Here is a 19,157-nt window from a genome sequence, read left to right as displayed (position 1 = left end):
CCGCGCCGGGTTCCCCCCCCCTCCCTCGGAGCCCCAGGGGGGCGGGCCGGAGCGCGAGGGCGCGCGCGCGCGCACGCTGATTGGCTGCCGGCGGCGGTGGGAGCGCGTTTAACGGCCGCAGCGCCCCCAAGCCGGGGGAAAACAAAACAAAGGCGGCGGCGGCGCGGAGCGCGGCCCTCAGGATGCCTCGGCCGGCCCGCGGCCCTCAGGCGGGGAGACGCGCGCCGAGCCCCCGGCCCGGCTTATGACCCCCCGCCACGCGCGCACGCAGCCCTTTGTTTTCGCTGCCCCTCGCTGCGAGCCGGACGGGACGGGCCGGTGCGGGCCCCTCGGCGGCGCCGCGTGGCGTCCGCGTCTGAGCGCCGCTACAGGAGCGCGGCCCGCGGCGGTGCTGCGCCGGGAGCGGAGCCGGTGAGTGCTCGGGAGCGGGTGAGTGCTTCGCCGCGGCGGGACTGAGGGCTGCGGGGGGGAAACGGCCGGGGCCGCGGCGCGGGTGGGGCGGCTTCGGCGGGGGGCCGGGGGGCGCGGCGGTTGGTGCGCGCGGGGCGGGGGCCGCTCGGACGGGAGGAGGCGGCGCGGCGCTATTTATAGCGCCTGGAAGTGACGGCAGCGCCGCTCGCCCGCGGCTCCCGCTGCGGGGCGGCACTTTACGTAACGGGGGGCGAAGCGACGCCGGTGCGGGGCCGCCTGCGGCCGGGACGGAGCCTGCCGGGGCCGCCGTCCTCGGCGCGGGGGGAGTCCGGCAGCCGGAGCCGCTCCGCCTCGCTGAGAGCCGTCTCCGCGCGCCGTCTCCCCGCCCTCGGTTTCCGGACGGCAGCGATTTTGAGCGCTCCTTTTAGCCCGGAGCGGCCGCCGAAGAACGTCAGCGTCTCGGCGGGCTTTGCGCCCTCGGCTCCCCCCGCTTCGATCCCCGCGCCGCCGCCCCCCCGCCACGCTCGCGGGTGTTTGTTTACACATCCGGGAGCCGCGCGGGGCGGCCCGGCCCCGCCCCCGGGAGCGCAGGCCACGCCCCCGCGTGACGTCACGGGGCGGGGCCGAGGCGGCGGGGCGCCCCGCGCCGGGTGGGAGCGCTGCACGGGGCGCCGTGGATCCCTGCGGCTTTGCCTTCCGAACCGCGGACTGGAAGCGTTCTTTAGAATGCCCTACTCGAAAGCCTTCGTGCTGCTGGCTGAGCTTCTGCAGGCGCTGAACTCACGGTTCGTGTGTGCCGATCTGAAGAGTCTGAAGTCAGAATATCATCGCGTGTGGTGTCTGTCGTCCTGAAACCCTGCCTGATTTTGTTCCTTTTCTGTGCAGCTAAACAGCATCTCTGTCCATCTCTGTCTAACGTTGTCATGGAAACCAGGCTGAGTGTGACCGGAGTTCAGGGAGGGAATCCAGGGGGGCTTCACTCGGCTCCCAGCGCTGTGTTCTGTTGCTGTCCCGTTGTCAGGCAGTGCCTGCTGTCCTACGGCACGTGCTGTGCAATGCTCTTCCCATTGCACTTCTAATTAGATGTCTGTTCTCCCAAGATAAGGCCATATTTATTTAAATTTCTTAATTAATAATTAAGATCTGCGCTTCATGCTAACTGGGTGAATGTCTCAAACCTGTTATCGTATCCCTTAAAATATGTTTTCCTTTTCAATGGCTGTCCTTCTGACCTGGATTCGTGCTTTGGAAGGCGGTTTGTTCCCGTTGCTTTGTGTTTGTGCACTGCACGCATTCTCCTACGTGTCCGTTTCTGTAGCTTTACCTCTGCCTTTACCACTGCCTTTTTTAAGAAGGCGTCTTACAGCCCTGTGGTGGGTGTGGAGAGCCATCTCTTGCTGCCTTAACTTCGGCTGTAGCTCTCATGTGCTGAGCCCGCTGTATGGGTCACTTTCTCAAGCCTTCTTCAGAAGCACGGTGACAACTTCCTATAAACAGTTCCTAATTTGTGGCTTTTGTTATTTTTCTTTGTGTTAGCAGCATCCTGCTGCTGGAATAGTGGTTAACTCTGCGCTGTGCACAGTTCACAGCTGATAAATGTTTTGTGCGCCCATTTCAACAGCTGCGTCAGTGCTGTAAATTCTCCATGCCACTTTCATTGCTGTGCCTGTGCTATTGACCTACTCTGCCAGTCACCTGATAGCTGGTGACATAAGTGCTGTGCTGTGTGCATGTTTGGGTTACTCATTAGCCTGACACACATTGCGTGCTGGCTGATGCCCTCTGGCAGATCAGTGGATGTTATGAATATTTAGAATCTGTGATTTCCAGGCAGGCTTTAAAAAGGTTTGCTTTCCAGCACAGCAGGAAGGCATGGCCTCCTGTTTGTGTGTGTAATTTTTCTTAAAGGTACCCCAAGGCTTAAGAAAGCAGTTGTATATTCTTTGAGTTAAGCTTTTACTCTCTGAATGGCTTCAGTAGTAACCACTAATAATATTTTGTAGTGCGGGGAAGTATCTAATCAGCTCGGCTCAGGGCCGTTGGCAAAAAGATTTTGTCTAAAGACACTTTCTGCAGAGCTGGGATGGGGAGGGTGCACAGCTCTTGGCAAGGGTGGCAGCAGCCAGCCGGAGGAGTGTAGCAAGGCTCCTGCAGGAGGCTGGGACGCAGGTGTCTGTTTGTTTACTGCTGGTTGTAGTGAGTGTTTTCCAGGATACCTGTCGCTTGCTCTATTGGAGCCCACTGCTGACTTCAGAGAAATGATTTTTCTGGTCCCCTGCCTTTTTGATGCAACTGCTGCTTGCATTTCTTGGAGTACACCTGATGTGTTGTAGGAAGTATTTTTATATTTTTATCTCCTTCATTGGAAATGTGATGGAGTAGAAGCCACTAGTGGAACAGAAACTGCTTGTTGCTCTGTTAAATTGAACTTGAATTGAGCAGCTTCCCCAAAAGAAGATGATTGTAGCACAGCCAGACATTTGCTCTTAAATCCTTACTTTAGTGCCTAGTATTATTGAGCAACGAGCTTACTGTGCCTCTGGAAAGCTGGTAACTTTCTGCTCTTTTCGCCTACAGGTTGTGACTGTTTCTCTTCTGTCATTTGTGTGGAAAGTGCCACACACACTCCAGAACAACAACGGCTTTTGCTTGCATATTCCAGTGTTTCTTTTGTCAGCGAGTTCAGCAAAGTTGTAATTCTTCAAGTGCCAGCCCTGAGCTGAGTGAGGAGCCACCAGCAGAAATGGTAAAAATGACAAAATCAAAAACGTTCCAGGCTTACCTGCCGAACTGTCATCGAACCTACAGCTGTATCCACTGCAGAGCCCACCTAGCCAATCACGATGAATTGATCTCCAAGGCAAGTGTTTGTTTATGGACTTCACTAATAATTTCTCAAGCAAATTGGCTCCCCTTGTGTTGAGGCTCCCAGTAGATAAGGGATGCAAATTCAGTGCATGCTTCAAAGCATCTTTCCTGGGTTCACTCTTAGGTCATAGGTGTTGCGTACTGAGGACTAGATACGTTCTGGAAACTTAGAGATGTGACACACCTTCCCATACTGCTGTCAGGTAGGTATTACCTGTGAGATGCTGTACCTCAGAAGTCTAAGGAGAACTATTGGAAGAAAGCATGGATCTCAGAAGGGGAATGTTCTGGTTATTCCAGGTAAAGATGATTTGACTGAAGGTCACAAAACTGGCGGTATCCAGAATGTTCCACTCGTTATGTCATCTGTAAGCACTTTCTGCTGTATACCAGTCCCTAAAGAATACAACTAATGATATGTTCAGAACACTTGACTGTCTAAACTTGGTAGATATGTGGATTGGTGAAACGGGCTAGGCCTGTCCTTAACCTATTGCTGGGAGAGACCAAGATTTGTAATACATAGAATGCGTAGGAAAACTTGATGTCTGGGGAAAATACCTAAGGGACTGGTTTGTTCTTTGCTTCAAGATAAATTTGATGGATTTGCTCTTAGTGGTATCTGGAGGAAACAGCTGCTCTTCAGATATCTTTATATTAGTGCTTTTTATATAGCTGTTTTGCAGAATAAAATCTTTAGTACCTTTGTAACTGACTTTCTCTGCCTGTTTTTAGCAGCAGCAGTCTGGTACTGCTGAAGAGATGGGAGCGAGAGCTGCCACCTCAGCTGAGGTTTTCTTTGGGTGGGAAGAAAGTATGCTTGTGCACTCACCCTCTGGATGGTTATCACAAAATACTTCCTGCGATGTCTTTTGTGTTAGTGAAACTTTTAATCTTCACTTATATATCAAGACAACTTTTTGATTCATAGTAAAATTGGTGACTATTTGGGACTGCTATGTATTGGTTGCTTACTCTTCTGCTCTGCCTTTTAGTCTCCTAAATAATTATTTCCCTCAATTTAGTACATGTATGAGGCACAGAACTGCAAATTTAACTTCTTGAATAAGAAACAGTGAGCTGGCTCCTTGTCTTAAATAGTATGAGGAAACTGTATGAAATAGTTTTTTCTGTAGTGGTAGTTCTTATTTCTTTTTAGGATCAGTGAAAACGTGGGGAATTTGCAGACAGTAATATGGATGTTTGAATTCCACTTGTTTGTATCTTGTCTTGACTCTAACCTACAAGCTTTATTATTCACCAAAAAATAGTAGGGAGGGGTTGCATTATTCTTGAATTTCAGATGCCTACAGGAAGAATCAACTTTGCTAGCTGTATCTCTTAAGATATAGATTCATCTTCTAAATGTATTTCTAAGCACGTTTAATAGGAAGCTCTTCTTTCAGTGGACTTCAGGTTTTTGTATGCTGACTGAACTGCTGCAGTTACTGCACGCATTGGCTGCCTCCAGTGGCTTGAGAGCCTGGGTCAGGGAGAATGCTGAGTATCAAACGTCCTGATGTTACAGCTTTAAAAATAACTTCAAATACTTAAAACTTGAAATCAAAAGCATGTGGATATCTTTCTAAAAACTTGCTCCAATAGATCTGGGAACTTTTAGATGAGGATTCTAATTTAATCCTGGCTTCTTTAACATCACACTGTCATGGAATCATTCAGGGCTTGCCTGGCAAGTAGCTGACCAGCACTGTCTCATCGGCAATATTGCAGAGATGGATCTGAGAGAAATATGAAGCAAATGGAGCAAATCTTTTTTTTGCCTTGATAATTGTTTAATCTGTGTCTTATGTTGCATCATTTTCTTTGAAAAGCCCGAAGTGGCAAAAGATCACTGCAGTCTGTAGTGCCTGATACTGAGAAGACAGCTTCAGGTATCAGAGCACTTGCACGTTTCTGGTGTGTGCCAAGGATACTGTCTTGATTACTGAGTAGTAATTATTTGACTTGTGTATGTTTGATATAGTAATGGGGGTTGATCTGTCTTCACTTGTGAAGTGAAATCCAGCAAATGAAAGGAAACCCTTCCAAATGAGGCACAAACAAACCTTCTTGCTGTTCGTTAGTTTCTTTTTTTCAGTGTTATGGTTAGCTTGCAAGCTTTGCTTAAGGAAGGCACTGCTTGTGCTGTTCTCTCTGGCTTTTGCTACTGCCTGCCATGCCTTTTAATACACGCAAAGGTAGCAGTTTAGATATTTTCAGTGGAGCATCTAATCTAATTCTGTCTGCAAGGAATGATTAATTACATTATGAGCTTTTTAGTAGCTTCCCTTCCCCCACCCATGCTCCTAGGTATGCCTTAGGGCAATAAATGCATGTTCTGTTTAACTGGTAGTTCCTTTTCTCCTGGGTAAAGCAGCTAATCCTGCTGTTAGAGCTAATTATTGTTTAACTTAGAAGCATAGCTTGTACCTATTTCTGCAGGTATGTACCCGTGTGCAAGCAAAAGCATTTCTAAACCTTCTTTACTATAAAATGAATTGATAACACTTGTGATAAATGACTTAAAAAGGTCATAATACCAAACAGTTGTTACAGTTGACCTTAATGTAGTTCCTAAGCACAGTTTTTCTTATCATATCATACATTGTAGATACTTTCAGCTTAGCTGAAATAGAAGGTTAATGCTCTTACAGACCTGCCTGTAGAACTAAACAGATGTCAATTTTCTAGGGTAGAAGCAACTCATTAAATCAATGCTGTGCTATTAATTGAGGACCATCAAAAGCCAGATGCAGAGTGGATTTGTTTTAAATGAGAATTTTGGTTAAACTGGTAAATTGCCCAGCTTGTAAGTAACAACTCTGGTTGCTCTGAGTTGTCACTGATACCAGCTGATCACACCTGCTGCTGTCTTCTAATTCATCTCTTCTGGGTGAGACACATACTCAGGATAACGACAGTTCTAATAGAGCATTCTGCTTTGTTAGGATTTCTGTGCGGTAGTCCAGGAAGTGCTGAAGAGGTATTTCGAGGTCTGCATTTGCATAGGTGATGTTTACTCTGTAGAAGAGCGGTTTGTCTGGGGTCTGGCTGGAACAGTTGTGCCTGCTAGTCCTTGCACTGCCATTTAAGGTGCTCCCTTCTCTTCCATTTGCTTGGCGGAGCTGACACATGAGGTGCTTAACCTGTCAGCCTCTTACCATTCATATCAGTATAAACTGTACAGTGCTGAGTGTGAGAAACTTGATGCTGATGAAAACAAATGTTTGTGCAGAATAAAATGTCTGTTTATGCAAAATACTCTGTTTTTAGCCAGGTTACAAGCTTAGCAAGCAGTTCAGCTGCCACTGTGAATTGTTCTTACTTCTACTAATAGGATGCATCAAGAGGTAGAATTCTGATCATAAATCTTTCTTATGCCCGTTAGTGGGTGGGAACCCTCTTTGTTCACCAGTACTGTCTGGTCAGGTGTATGTTATGTGGCAGATGTGTGCCTTTCTGTGATGTTTGAACACAGCTTTCAGTAAAAACAACTCCTTAGCTATCCATGTGAACAGAAAAGTGTGATAGCCCAGCTCTGACAAATGGAGAAATGGATTAGAAAAATGACAAGGCCCAGGAGTTTCAAGACCTGTATCTTTCCAGTGCTCTTACTTTAGTCAGCGTATAAAAGTTCTGCATGGATGGACTGCAGAGCACTGAATGCTCATGGGCACATTGATCTTGTGGTAGGACACTGATTTTAGGGGAAGACTGTTGTGAATTATCATACCCAAGTTTTGTTTGAGAACACAGCAAAGCAAGCTGTCACAAGTTGTTCCAAGTCATCTCCTACTTATGTGAAGGTGGAGTAACTCACTCTTCTGGCTGGACAGCAAAACAGTTCTGTGGCATGTAAATACTGAATTTAGACTAATCACGTATACAGGTGAGAAAGATGGTATCAGTCCTTCACCCAGACTCTGCTAACAGGAGACTAAGAGAAGGTGGGAATGGAGGAGCTTCTCACAATGGAGTTTTCTTTTCTAGAACTGCTGTCATGGGGAAAAGTTCTGTTTTATCTTCCTTCAGAAAAATGCATCATCCAGAAAATTAGACAGTGAAGAAAATGGCTGTCTGTGAGGGAAGGGGAAAAGCCTGGAAGAGTACGGTGTGCTTAGGGTTAAAAAAAAAAAAAAAAAAAAAGAAAAAAAAATATTTTGAAAAATACATCAGAATAAAAGAACAAAACACTTTTAACCTCACAGTTTGTATTTTTCTTGATTAGAATTTTCTGCAGTATATGGAAGAAGAGGGGAAGGGCTGCTTTTCTGCTATTCCTGGCATGTTACTGCTGTCCTCCGTTTCATTTTGAGAAATGCAGGGTCAGGAGAGTGTTTATTAGGTGATGCTAAGTCATACTAAGTCAAGACTAAACACAAACTTGGCAGAAAAACAGAATATGAAAGGTCTCCTGGCTGTTAATTTGTTTTGGAGCCTTTTTTCTTTTCTTTAGCAGCTAGCTGGGGACCTTCAAGCACGGTATGTGTAGTTCAGGGTGTGATTCTGTAGGACCAGCCAAACAAAAGATCAACTTGTAATTTCACACACACCAATTGCAAACATGTAAACAGAGGCAAGTTACGGTGCTGCAGGAGGCAAAGAATGTGGTTCATTTGACTGGGGAGTATATTTGATTCTGGAGTAATTTGGAGAACATTTTAAATTGTAATTAAAAAAAACCCAAACAACAGTGCATTATAAAGGAAGGAGAAATAGCTGCAACTTCCTAATAGCTGAATTTGTACAGTGTCTTAATGGGGAAAAATAATGGTCATCGTTCAGTGTGTAGCTGTCCTCTGGTTTCAGAGAAGGCTTCAAGTGAAATGCAGTTAGGAAAAGGTTCTGAAAGTTTCTTTAATTTCAGATGTGTGAAACAAGGAAACTCTATGATTCTAGGTTCTCGTGCAGGTTTAGTTCTTCACGGTTAGGAGGACCTTCAAAGTATTTTGTTTGCTTTATAAGAAAATTCTGATTGCTCAACTGCAGTTTTTTCTGACTTGGCTTGAAGCTGACTCAGAATGGTTCCTCCTTTGTTAGCAAAGCTTTTTTAATAGTGTATATGTCAATAGATTCTGTTTTCATCTGCAGTAAGCATGCTTCGTTTCTTCACTGATCGTGAGATGTGGCTCTAAATTTGAGTGCTGCTTATTCTGTGGAAGCCACAGACTGTAGGATCTGCACCATTCTGCCAGTTTCAAGTTTTTAAGCACTCGGGGCAGTGGTGTGTTTTGTTCTTAATGGAGGTGTAAGGATTACTTTCTGGCAGAGCCGTGCAGGCTGTCCTCAGCAGTCTCTCCTTTCAGGATCAGTCGTACCTCAAGTTTTACCTTTCACTGCATGGCACTGACCTCCTTTTTTTCCCTCGCACTTTGTGAAAAGCCAGACTTGCAATTCTGGATGTTGGACAGTGTACCTTTTCTTTCATCTTTGCTGTGGATTAAATAAAAAAAATCAATTTTCCAAATAATTGAGATTTCCTTGACTTTAACTAGTTAAATATTAGCACTGCAAGCTGCTCAGTAGAATTTCTCATTCTAAAGGGAGATTTTATGGGTAGCTAAAATCTGTTTGTAACTGCACTGCTGCTGGTGCTGCGGCAGGAATCACAGTGGTGGTTTCCTTTGGTGCTGTGTGTAGTATGGCTTCAGCTGAGCACTTAGCTCTTTTGTGTACGGTTTTCCCATTCACTTTTTTCTGTGCAGTGTTCTGAGTAAGTGGTCAAGATGTGACAGTTGCTGGTGTGTTGCTGATCATTAAATTAGCACAGAATCATCTGGTTTGATGTCAGATACCTTCTGGTTGTGTCACTGTAAATAAGTGTCAGAGGAGGCATCCGTTGCAGGATGGACATTCTGCCTATGGCTTTTGCCTTCTGTTACTACAACCAAATACTCAAAGTAGATTTTGTTTCCAAAACTTTCCATGTTGCTATACTGTGGCTTTCAGAAGACTTGCTCTTTGATCTTCAATACTAACACTTCAAGGATTTTTGAAGCATTTCAGAACAAATGTGGAGAAAATGATTAACTTTCTTTGATATACTAGGTTAGGTAAAGAAAACTGGGGGGGGGGAAGGAAGAGGGAGAAGGTTCTTTTTTTTTCTTTTTAAAGCAGCTCAGTACTACTGTTTTTTCTTTAACAAATCCAATTTCTTCTTTTTTAAATGCAGTCCTTCCAGGGAAGCCAGGGACGAGCCTACCTCTTTAATTCTGTGTAAGTATGTTACAGTTATGCACATTACCTACAGACAGTATTTTTTTTGTATGCTTCATAAGCAGAAAACAATAGTAATTTGCGTAAGTTCACTTTGTCCTGTTCTGTTTTAGAAGTTTTTTTTCTCACTAGCAATGGTTATTAAAGAGCCACTGAGCTGATAAGTACTCCAAAGCAGATATTTCTTATAGTTTAAGTAGTCCTGCTAATAGCTGAGAGTTTAGGGAACAGAGTTAAAGCGAAGTTCCTTTTGTGTGAGTAAGGCTAGCATATTGAGCAAAAGTTGCCATTCTGAGATAATCCACAAGTCAAGAAGTATTGCATGACTCTGAGTTTATTTTGGACAACTTTGCTGTCTAACATTTTCTGTCTCCTGTGATAGATGTGCTTACAGGTTACTGTTCCAGTATACTTTGTACATCGTAAGTGACCTTGAATATTGCAAACCTGCTAGAGGCCAAAGGTATCTGCAATTTGGCAGTTTTAGGATGCACCCTTATCATAAGATAAGGCTGATTCTTTGAATTTGCTAATGGATGTATTTGAAGTATATAGTACACCAGATTGAATTTTTGTTTTTATAGCAGCTGATTGTGTTACAGCATTTTTGGAAAAAGAAATGCTTGGTCTATTTTAGGTCAGGATAATGGAACTATAACTGCAAACTCCTTCTTATTTGTAGTTGTTTAGCGAAGGCTTCAGACTGTGACTGATAATAGAACAGCAAAAATGGCAGTGTTTTGTCCTACTATAATAGTATCTGAAAGCTTGGTTTAGTCTTGCCTGATCTTTTCTGCATAGACTCATATTCATGAAGAAGTATTTTGATGCAGTACTTCATGGGATAATTTGTTTTTGTAGCTCTGTCTGTTCATCATGACTCAGTCTGCTGCTCTGTGGCAAGGAGATTTTGAGACTCTTTCCTTGCTGCTGTTTTGGAGTTTGTTCTCAATTCAGATACTGGTGCTGATGTATTGATGCAAACTATCAGTGTTGAGGTCACACATTCTTTTCTGAAGAAAAGCACAAAACCAGAGGGGTCTTCAGTTACTGCTTTCTGTTCTTTCTTAAAAGGTTTTGCTATTTAGCATGTTGCTGATGGAGTAAGTGGGCATAACTAGCAGTGTGATGTTTAGGCAAATAACTTGAAAAACAGAAATCAAAACTCAAACATCATTTTTGTCTTCTGGAGAAAAGGGGAGTGGCAGATAAGAAAAGTGCTCTCCTGCAGTTAATGTAGAGTCATTTCTCTTTATTTTTTCTTCCCAGGGTAAACGTGGGCTGTGGTCCAGCAGAAGAGAGAGTTCTTCTGACAGGTTTACATGCTGTGGCAGATATCTATTGTGAAAACTGTAAAACCACTCTTGGATGGAAATATGTAAGCAATATATTTCTAGCTTTGCTCAGTTCAAACACAAGTACTTGAGCAGCCTAGATATTAGTGATAGTTTAGCTGATGTTACTTTTCACACACAGCTGACAATAATGTAGTTTTGCTTCCTTACGTCTACTGGAACGTTGCAACAGATAACTACTTGGATGACAGCAGAACTACCATGAGGTATCAGTGTCATTACAGCTATGCAGTACTTCTGTAATAGCTTCTTTCCATTGTTACAGACATACAGACACAGTATATTCTAAAACAGATGGAAGAAATTGATGAAATGGGTCTTAATTGTCTTGATTTCAAAAGTTGGTTCATACAGCAAAAACATCAATTGTGATAATGGTAGCAAACTTTTTGTTGCTCACAACTAATGTGATCTTGATTCTGACATTGGAACGTTCTGTAACACAGAAAACACGGATAATGTTAGATTATGGATGCTGTGTGTAGATATCAGAAAATACATTTCATTAGAATCCTAATAATTAACCTCATGCTGTGACTTTAAGATGTAGAGGTAAGGATGTGTCTAGAAATAAATGCAAAACAAGAACAAGAAGTCACCACTTGGAAAATTTGTAGTTCACACAGGAAGGAGAGAATAAATACAGAGAAAAAACTTGCATTTTTGAAGTTGTCTATCTAACTTGTGTTTTTAATGCAAATTTGATGTTTAAATGCTGTATTTCCCCAACTTATTTTCATATCTTGATTTTATTTTTTTCTTCCTGTCTAGGAACATGCTTTTGAGAGTAGTCAGAAATACAAAGAAGGAAAATTCATCATTGAGCTTGCCCACATGATAAAAGACAATGGCTGGGAGTGAGCCTTTTTCCTTCTGTTTGGACAATGCTCTGTGGAACGTGTTTTACAAAGACTAATGCAAAGTAAAGGAAGAGCTTGGCTTGAGTGGCCCTGAGAGTATCACTGAACTCTGAAACCTCACAAATGAGTAGTGTAGTGTAAGTGGCTATTTCAGGCCATGTTTGCCTTTTCTCCTTGTGTAAGTTCCCTTTTTTTGTACGTGTATTATCGTGTGAACAGTTGTTTTGGAACATTTTGGATGACCTTTTTCTAAACTCTCTCAAACTAGAGAAACAGTTCACTAATTGAAAATGGATTTTACTGGTTAGCATCTGTCTTTGACTTATGCCTTTAATGCTACCTTCTGCTGTGCATGCTCCTTGCCTAAACACCTACACTCCGATCCTATAGAAGTTCTATATCTGAGATGTCTGAAAGAATGTATGGGATGGGGTGCAAATTTCTTATATGTAGCAATTTCTGATGTATTTGGCAGAGAAGGGGATGCAGTATTGTAGTTACTAATTTCTTTTTAAAATTTGAGTGTACCACAACCTGAGTACATCTTGTAGGTGAGTTGGTTAAAGGTACAGTGCTCAGTTTAAAAATATTTCAATTGCACTGACTGAAATTAGCAGATCTTAAGTTGTTAGGATGAGTAATGCTAGAGGCTTGGTACCTTAATGGAATACCTTAGAAGGATTTTAAATCAATAATGCTGTAGAACATGTTCAACTCAGACCAACACATCCCCTGAGGAGTTTCCAGGATAGGAAGTTTATAAAGTGTAGCTTGCAAGATTTAAAAAAAAAAAAAAAAAAAAAAAACCAGAAAAATATATGCATCTTCTATTTTGGGAAAAAATTAGTTGGTGTATTAAAAAAAAAATTGGTACTGTACCTTTGCCAGTAACAGGGACTTGTGCATTGGTAGAGTTCTATGGCTGGTTCCATGTAACTGTGTAGTCCTAATGCACTGGACAAAGAGGTTGATATCAAGGAAACTCGTTGAAGTATTCTTCTGCTACATTTGAACAAAAATATTTATTTTTATGAGAAATGGTCAGAGCCTATGAGATGAAAATTAGTATACTGCATGTAGAAAGAGATGGTAATAGGAGGGAAGGGGAGTTTGACTCATTTTTTCATAAAATAAATTAACAAGGTAGTTTTTAAAATTTGAGGGCAGGGGGAAGGGGTTTCTTGGTTTGCTGGCTAAATCATCCCCAAGTACATTTTTATAATAAAAATTTATATGAAACTTACCTTCTCTTTTGATCTCCCACTGTTTCTTAACTGGAATGAGTTAATAAGAGAATCTCCTAGAAGGTGTATGTATGATAGTAGATGTTGGTGTTTGTGCATGCACATTCTCAACTTTTAAAGAAATGCTCTACGTAAATTTGCTGACTTTGTTTCAAACTGAGCAGTCTCTGAAGACCGTTTGAATTTTAATCCTCTTAATGCTTGTGGACAACAAGTTTGGGGAAAAAATCTTCTAACACTACGTGAAGACTAGGCCTGAACAAGACAGAAGCCTTGCAATACAAAATCATTGTCTTTCAAAAACATTTCTAAAATGGCTCCTGCACAGTTTAGTCCTAGGTGCCATGGCTGCTGTTATGTTTTTGGGAATCTCTGATAGGCTTTCTGAATTCTGCTGCACTTTAGGAATTTTGTCATGCATGAAAAAATACGCCAGTGGGTAGGGGCAATACACATCTTCAAAACCAGCCTTCCAGTCCTTGTGGAGAGGAGTGAGAAGGGAGTTCTCCCATGCGTAAACATTCTCTGCAGGCTGGCTAAACTGCATTCAAGACATTGTAATGATCTACACCTGTGAGTTAACAGTGTAAAAATTAGAGAAGTAGTTGAAGCTGTGGGGTTTCAGTCCAGAGACCTGAGGTGGTATGATCTACCTGGATCTCGTGGCTGGCTTGTTGCTACTTCATGTTCACAAATAAGGTCAGGCTTCAAAGTCTAACTTTAACAGTGTCTTTGATGCGAGATGGACTTTGGTGTTGCCTGTTTCTTGATGTTTTTGACTTGGAGTTCTTGAGACTTTTTTCCTCCATTGTAATGTACGTTGCCAACAGCAACAAAAGAAGCACTAAAATTTTTATCTGCAGAAGTTTGTGTTGGCTTCAAAGTCCAGTTGTAATGTTAACAGTTGTGAAGGCGCTTGTGTGAAGTTTGTGCATCTCTGAGCTTCTTGTATTTCCTGGCTACAGGCTTGTTGAAGTACACTGGACTGAAGACAAAAGAAATAGCTGCTTTTCAGTAGAGAGTTGAAATTAGAGAAAGTATGTAAAGTATTAAAGATTTTTCTCTATAAAATTGGGGGGTTGGCTCTCTTAGTTAATCCTGTCTGTAATACAGTCCGATTCTTGTTTAGAAATTCAACCTCTTTCTTCAGTGCATTATTTATATTTTCAACTGGACATTTTCACCAAAACCTTAATTAACTTTGATGCCAAAGGTTGAGACTTCATCAAGTGCTTTTAGCACATAGAGCTTCAGACTACTGGCACAAAGAGTTAATGATATAAATGTGACTTTTATGGCTTTTAAGAGAACCAAACAAAGCAATATTCTTTTTGGTCTTTTAAGAGTGGACGCTTAGAAGGAGTAGAACTAACACAGAATTGCTATTTCATGCTGCCATGTAACGGTTGGTTAGATTCATTCTATTGAGAGAATACGTGAATTTTTCTTCTTGTGTTGCTTGGGCAATGTCAGTGATTATTTTCTCCCCTGGTAAAGATGTAGAGTGTTCTTGTTATTGGTTTTGGTGAAAGTAGGATCCAGATAGCAATGGCTGCTGGCTGATGTGAAGAGGTCAGTCTGGTCACTGAACCCTCCAGCAGTCATTTGGCAGAAAAATAAACTTACTTGAAAAAACATTTTACTAAAGTATTTCCCCTCTAACCAATTTTTGTAATATATTGAAGATTATATTTAAAGTTTGTATGTGTTCGCTCTCAGCAAGTTTACTTCCCCTCCAACTTGAGCACTTTTGTTACTTGTACTGGTTATTTTTATTGTTGGTCTTAACATTTATTTTGTATTTTGTTTTTTACAAACTGTAACAAAAAGCTTTTGTGAACCTTTGATTCTTGCTGGCTCTTTCTTGGACCAAATGAACTGACTATGAGCTGGCTTAGAAGAAATGTTCATTGGGATGCATAGGAATTTGCTAGCAGAAATGTACATGTATTGAAAGCTTTCTTCCTCTGAAATGTTCAAGCTGTGTCTGTCAGAAAGTAATTAATCATTATTTCACATGACTGTGCTGTGACCACGCTTCCAGACCTGGTCCAAAGTAATGGCTGGAACAAAGGTGTTCCAGGACTGACTCTGAACACCAGAACTACTCTCTGGTTGGTCACCCTACCCACCTTTTTGATTAAGGAAGGGCAAAAATTTCAGTTAAATTGCAAACTTGCTGTGACTTAAGCTGCAGAATGTAGTGAGGGATTGCCAGCCCATCAGTCTAACCACTATTGCTGCGTGCTCTTAGCGATTTACTCATCTAAATTTTATGTGCCACTTCAAATGGCTCTCTTTCACTCGTTGCAAGCTGTACAATGACAAACTGTATTAACTGTGCTTAATTCAATCTTAGCTTCACACGAGCAAGGCCTAGTACAGTTGTCAGTGTGAGCGGTGTGCCCGCATGCTTGCAGTCTCCAGGAATCTGCAGGAGTACAGAGGGAGTACGGCTCATGAGATTTCTTTAAATTTAGGTCTGATCTCAGAAGTGCTGGCAAAGTCATCGCTGTGCCCACAAACCAAACGGTCATCTGTAGCTCTTAGCAGTGTACCAGGAGTGCAGGAGTTCCTTAATGCTGTGTCCCATCTCTGGTGCACGTAATGCTTCCTCTGAGTAGTGCTTGTACAGAGCTTTTTCTGCACACTCATCTCTGCAGTCAGATGGCAACAGCAGCGCCCTGGAGAGTCACAGACCGACTTCTGACAGCTCCATTCTTTGCTGATGGAGATGAGCGGAAGAAGCTGACAAATTGTTGTTAAACTTTTTGGACATTCTATTGTACTTCATTTAGACTCATGTTAAGCCAACAAGCGGTCTGAACGCTTCTGTAAAAGGAACGGAGGCTTCAGAGGTTCCTTCTAAAAGGACTGTTAGAAATGGTTTCAGCCCTAAAGCATGAGTCATCAGGCGGCGCTGAGTTGTGCCTCACTGTTCCTCAAACTCCTTACAATGCTTTCTTTTACAGGTGACATGGCTGTGTTGCTGTTTTGTCCTAGCAATACTGTACATCATTTGTTGTTTCACTATATTGTATCTTGAGGTATCACAATAAAAGCTTTCAATTGTTTTGTTGAGTTGCTCGCTGTTTTTTGTGCTCTTATTTTGGTTTAGGTTCTTGTGTTTTTTTTCTCTGATAATGGCAGAGAGGAAAGCCAGTGCTCTTAGTTGCTCAAAAAACTTCTGGGCATGGGTTGAACCTAAGTACACACTTGTAAGACTGTCACTAAATGTGTGGATTTTTTCCTTTTGCTAATCTTTCCAAAACAGAGTTGAGATGCTTTCCTACTTGAGAGCTCCAGCATGGTTAAAGCTAATCCATGAACCTCATGAAAACAAAGTGCTTTTAAAGGGAGAATCAGCCTGCACGCTCCAACAGCAACTGTCAGAAGCTGGAGGAAGGGTGGCTGTGCTTTCTGTTTGGTTACCTTGGTCACCTGGAGAGCAGAGCGGAACTCTGAGCACAGGCATTCGGTCTGTTCCTCTCTGCTTTGGCTGGGAGGAACTTCTCCAGTTCCTGTAATTGCATAAACAGTTTTATCATGTGTTTGTGGAAGACCCACCCACTTTTGAGTAGATAAGTAGGATGTGTTGACTGGTCATTAATGGGGATTTTAAACAACAGCCTCTCTATTGATCTTGAAGGTGCTGTGCTCGTCACCAGCTGCGTGTTGGACATCGAGCTATCGATTACTACTGATAGAGCTTGGAAGCCTCCTCAGTTCTCAGTCCAGCAGTCCACTTACCCAGCTGTAACATTCTGTGGAATGCTATGGAAAGCAGTATCAACAGCCTCACTAAAAGTGAAGTGTATTGCATCAGCCACTCCACCGAGGCATTCGGTTCATCGCCGCAGCAGAGGTTGGTCAGGTGTGGTCCTTCCTTAAAGCAGTGTGGATGATTCCTGGTTACCTTTCTGTCCTCCACGTGCTTTGAAACAGATTCCGCAAGGACAGCGTGCTCTGAAATTCTCTGCCTATCCCCACAGTGTATCCCAGTGATCACTCTTCTCCCCACCTTGTGTATCCCATTAAGAAAGTCCAGTCTGCGGCGCTCATGGGGTTTAGTGAATGGTAAGGCCATGTAAGGCAATGTTTTCTTCTAAAGATTAATCAGATGGTCATATTTATCTTCACAGTTGTCTTTATTAATTTGAAAGACTAATTTTAAAAACTTCTCAATATTGTAGCAAGGGGCTATTGCAGTGATTTGGTTACTTTCCTGTATAATGCAGGTGTAGGATTGTCCTTAATTGCTTTAGATCAGCTACGTAGAAATGACTTCAAAGGAAATGCTTTGCATGAGACTTGCCTACTTGCATGAGTCCTCTGTGTGTGTGAGTGTGTGAGAGAGAAGCTGAAGTGTTAATGAAATGTTCCTGGGAGTTCTGCTAACTCCAAGGCAAGCCGAATGGTGCGGCTGTGATCCATGGATTATTTTAGGGTGGTCAATCAGTAGAGTCTGTAGAATGTAAATACAAAACGGTGGTTTGAATTTGGATCCTTTCAATGAAGTCAGAACTTGTTAGCCACGAGGTGTGGGATGGGGAGGGGGAGTCAGGTTTTTATTTGGTTAGCTGAGCGTGCGGCGATTGCTGAGCGCTGGCAAGACTGCATAAGTGTGAGCCCTGTAGACTGAGGTGGGGAATGAAGTAATTCAGTGTGGGCTTATTCAGTGACTCTGCAGTAATCCACTGCTTTGCCTCACAAAAGTGAAAGGGGATGCTCCAATGAGAGATCAAACATGCTATTTCCATCGTGAGGAAAACTGCCTGACAGCCATTAGATTGCAGGAAGAATTCTGGAACTGTGAACTCCAGTTGTGTCTCTTGCCAGCTGGAAAACATCTTGAGATGGATAGCAGTGGGCAGATGCCTTGTCTAGGAGTTGGGAATCTTCCATAAGAAGATCTTTTTGTCTCCTAAATGTAGGTAAGTGAATACCTGTTCTGGTTGAGGGCTCTCCATGCAGTTGCTGTAGTTTTAAGCATGTAGCACTGCGGTGTGACATGCGTGGGTCTCATTGCCAATTGTGGTTGGCTGACAAGGGAAGGAGGTCACAGCTGGAGCTCAGCTTAACCTCTAAGTAGGGCCCTGGTGAGACAGCTCTGTCCACATGAGGCTCCTTCCATTTTCGTCCCTTTCTCCACCTCTCCTTGGCTGTCCCAGCTGGTGCAGCGTTGAGGACCTGAGCACAGCCAGTGGCTGCAGTCAGCTGGTGCTGCACCATGTGGTTTCCTGGCTGTGATGAAGCTCTGCTGAGCCATATGACTGAGCCTTCACTAGTAAAGGCTGAGCTAGTCTGAGGTTCTGCCTCACTCATTTCTGTGCACTGACAGCAGCTAGTCCTTCATTCAGAATGGAGTTTGCATGCTGTCATTTTTTTTATATATGCAAATTCCATCACAGCATGGCTCCTCAGCTTTTACCATAAAGAAGGGCGCAAATCTGTTTTAACATTCATGGCACCTGTATGACTCACATAGAAATGATCCTTCTGCTTTGCTTTACACCTGAAGTAAGTTAACTTGGTTTTCTGAAATAATGTCTAAGCAAAACCTCCCAGGTTGGGCCCAGGAGCTGATGGCAGTCCAATGTTGTTGGATGAGCTTCTGGAAAGAAAATGTCTTCTTTGTCTGTATGGTCCATGTGGCGCAGACACAAAACTTTGGTGGTTGGATGGATTTATTCTGCTAACCCTTCTGTTCAGTGCAATGTACTCGAAGATGCCGGCAGCCTTGTCTCTTACTGCAGAACACAGTTATGGTTATAGGAGAAGAGTACAACAAAAGCATCTTTGAGTTTGGCCGTGCCCATTACTCAGCGCACAGTGGCTTGCTTTAAGTCATCCTGTTGGTTCTTTGTCCCTAGGAGCAGGAGTGCACCTGCACACAGTGCTGCTGCTGTGCTGCCAGGATGAAAGCGCATCCTTTCAGTGGGAGAACAATGGAGGTGTGTTTCTGGCTGCTGAATGCTTCTGGTTTTGTGCTTTGCGCTGGGGAGTGAATGGCATTAATAGCCAGCTCTGCCTGAATCGTGGCTCAAGTTGTGTTTGCTTAAAAGAGAAGTCAAACAAGCTGTATTCTGCAGTAAAGGTGATTTAAAATTTACTACTGTATCACAAAAAAAAACAATACTCTCCCAGGGTGCAACACTTTTGGAGTGAAAAAAGTAAGAGGGGGTTCTGTGCACTGGCTGTGC

The 19,157-nt window shown here is 43.1% G+C and overlaps 1 protein-coding gene across 2 annotated transcripts; it reads left to right on the top strand.

Annotated features, from left to right (window-relative positions):
• Positions 1-131: 131 nt before the first annotated feature.
• Positions 132-12,953, top strand: YPEL1 (yippee like 1). 2 transcript variants are annotated; one of them, XM_031592835.2, is made up of 5 exons: positions 132-411; positions 2,989-3,271; positions 9,452-9,495; positions 10,765-10,873; positions 11,622-12,953. In XM_031592835.2, exons 2-5 carry the CDS (start codon positions 3,155-3,157, stop codon positions 11,709-11,711), a joined length of 360 nt encoding a protein of 119 aa, XP_031448695.1. In that variant the 5' UTR covers positions 132-411; positions 2,989-3,154; the 3' UTR covers positions 11,712-12,953. The 2 variants fall into 2 exon arrangements, with proteins under 2 accessions (XP_031448695.1, XP_031448696.1); XM_031592836.2 differs by lacking the exon at positions 132-411 and adding an exon at positions 1,050-1,196.
• Positions 12,954-19,157: the final 6,204 nt, after the last annotated feature.

Source organism: Phasianus colchicus, chromosome 18 (assembly GCF_987193195.1).
Source record: "Phasianus colchicus chromosome 18, bPhaCol1.hap1.1, whole genome shotgun sequence".
NCBI classification, from domain to species: Eukaryota; Metazoa; Chordata; class Aves; order Galliformes; family Phasianidae; genus Phasianus; species Phasianus colchicus.
This window is presented reverse-complemented; position numbering and strand designations above follow the sequence as displayed.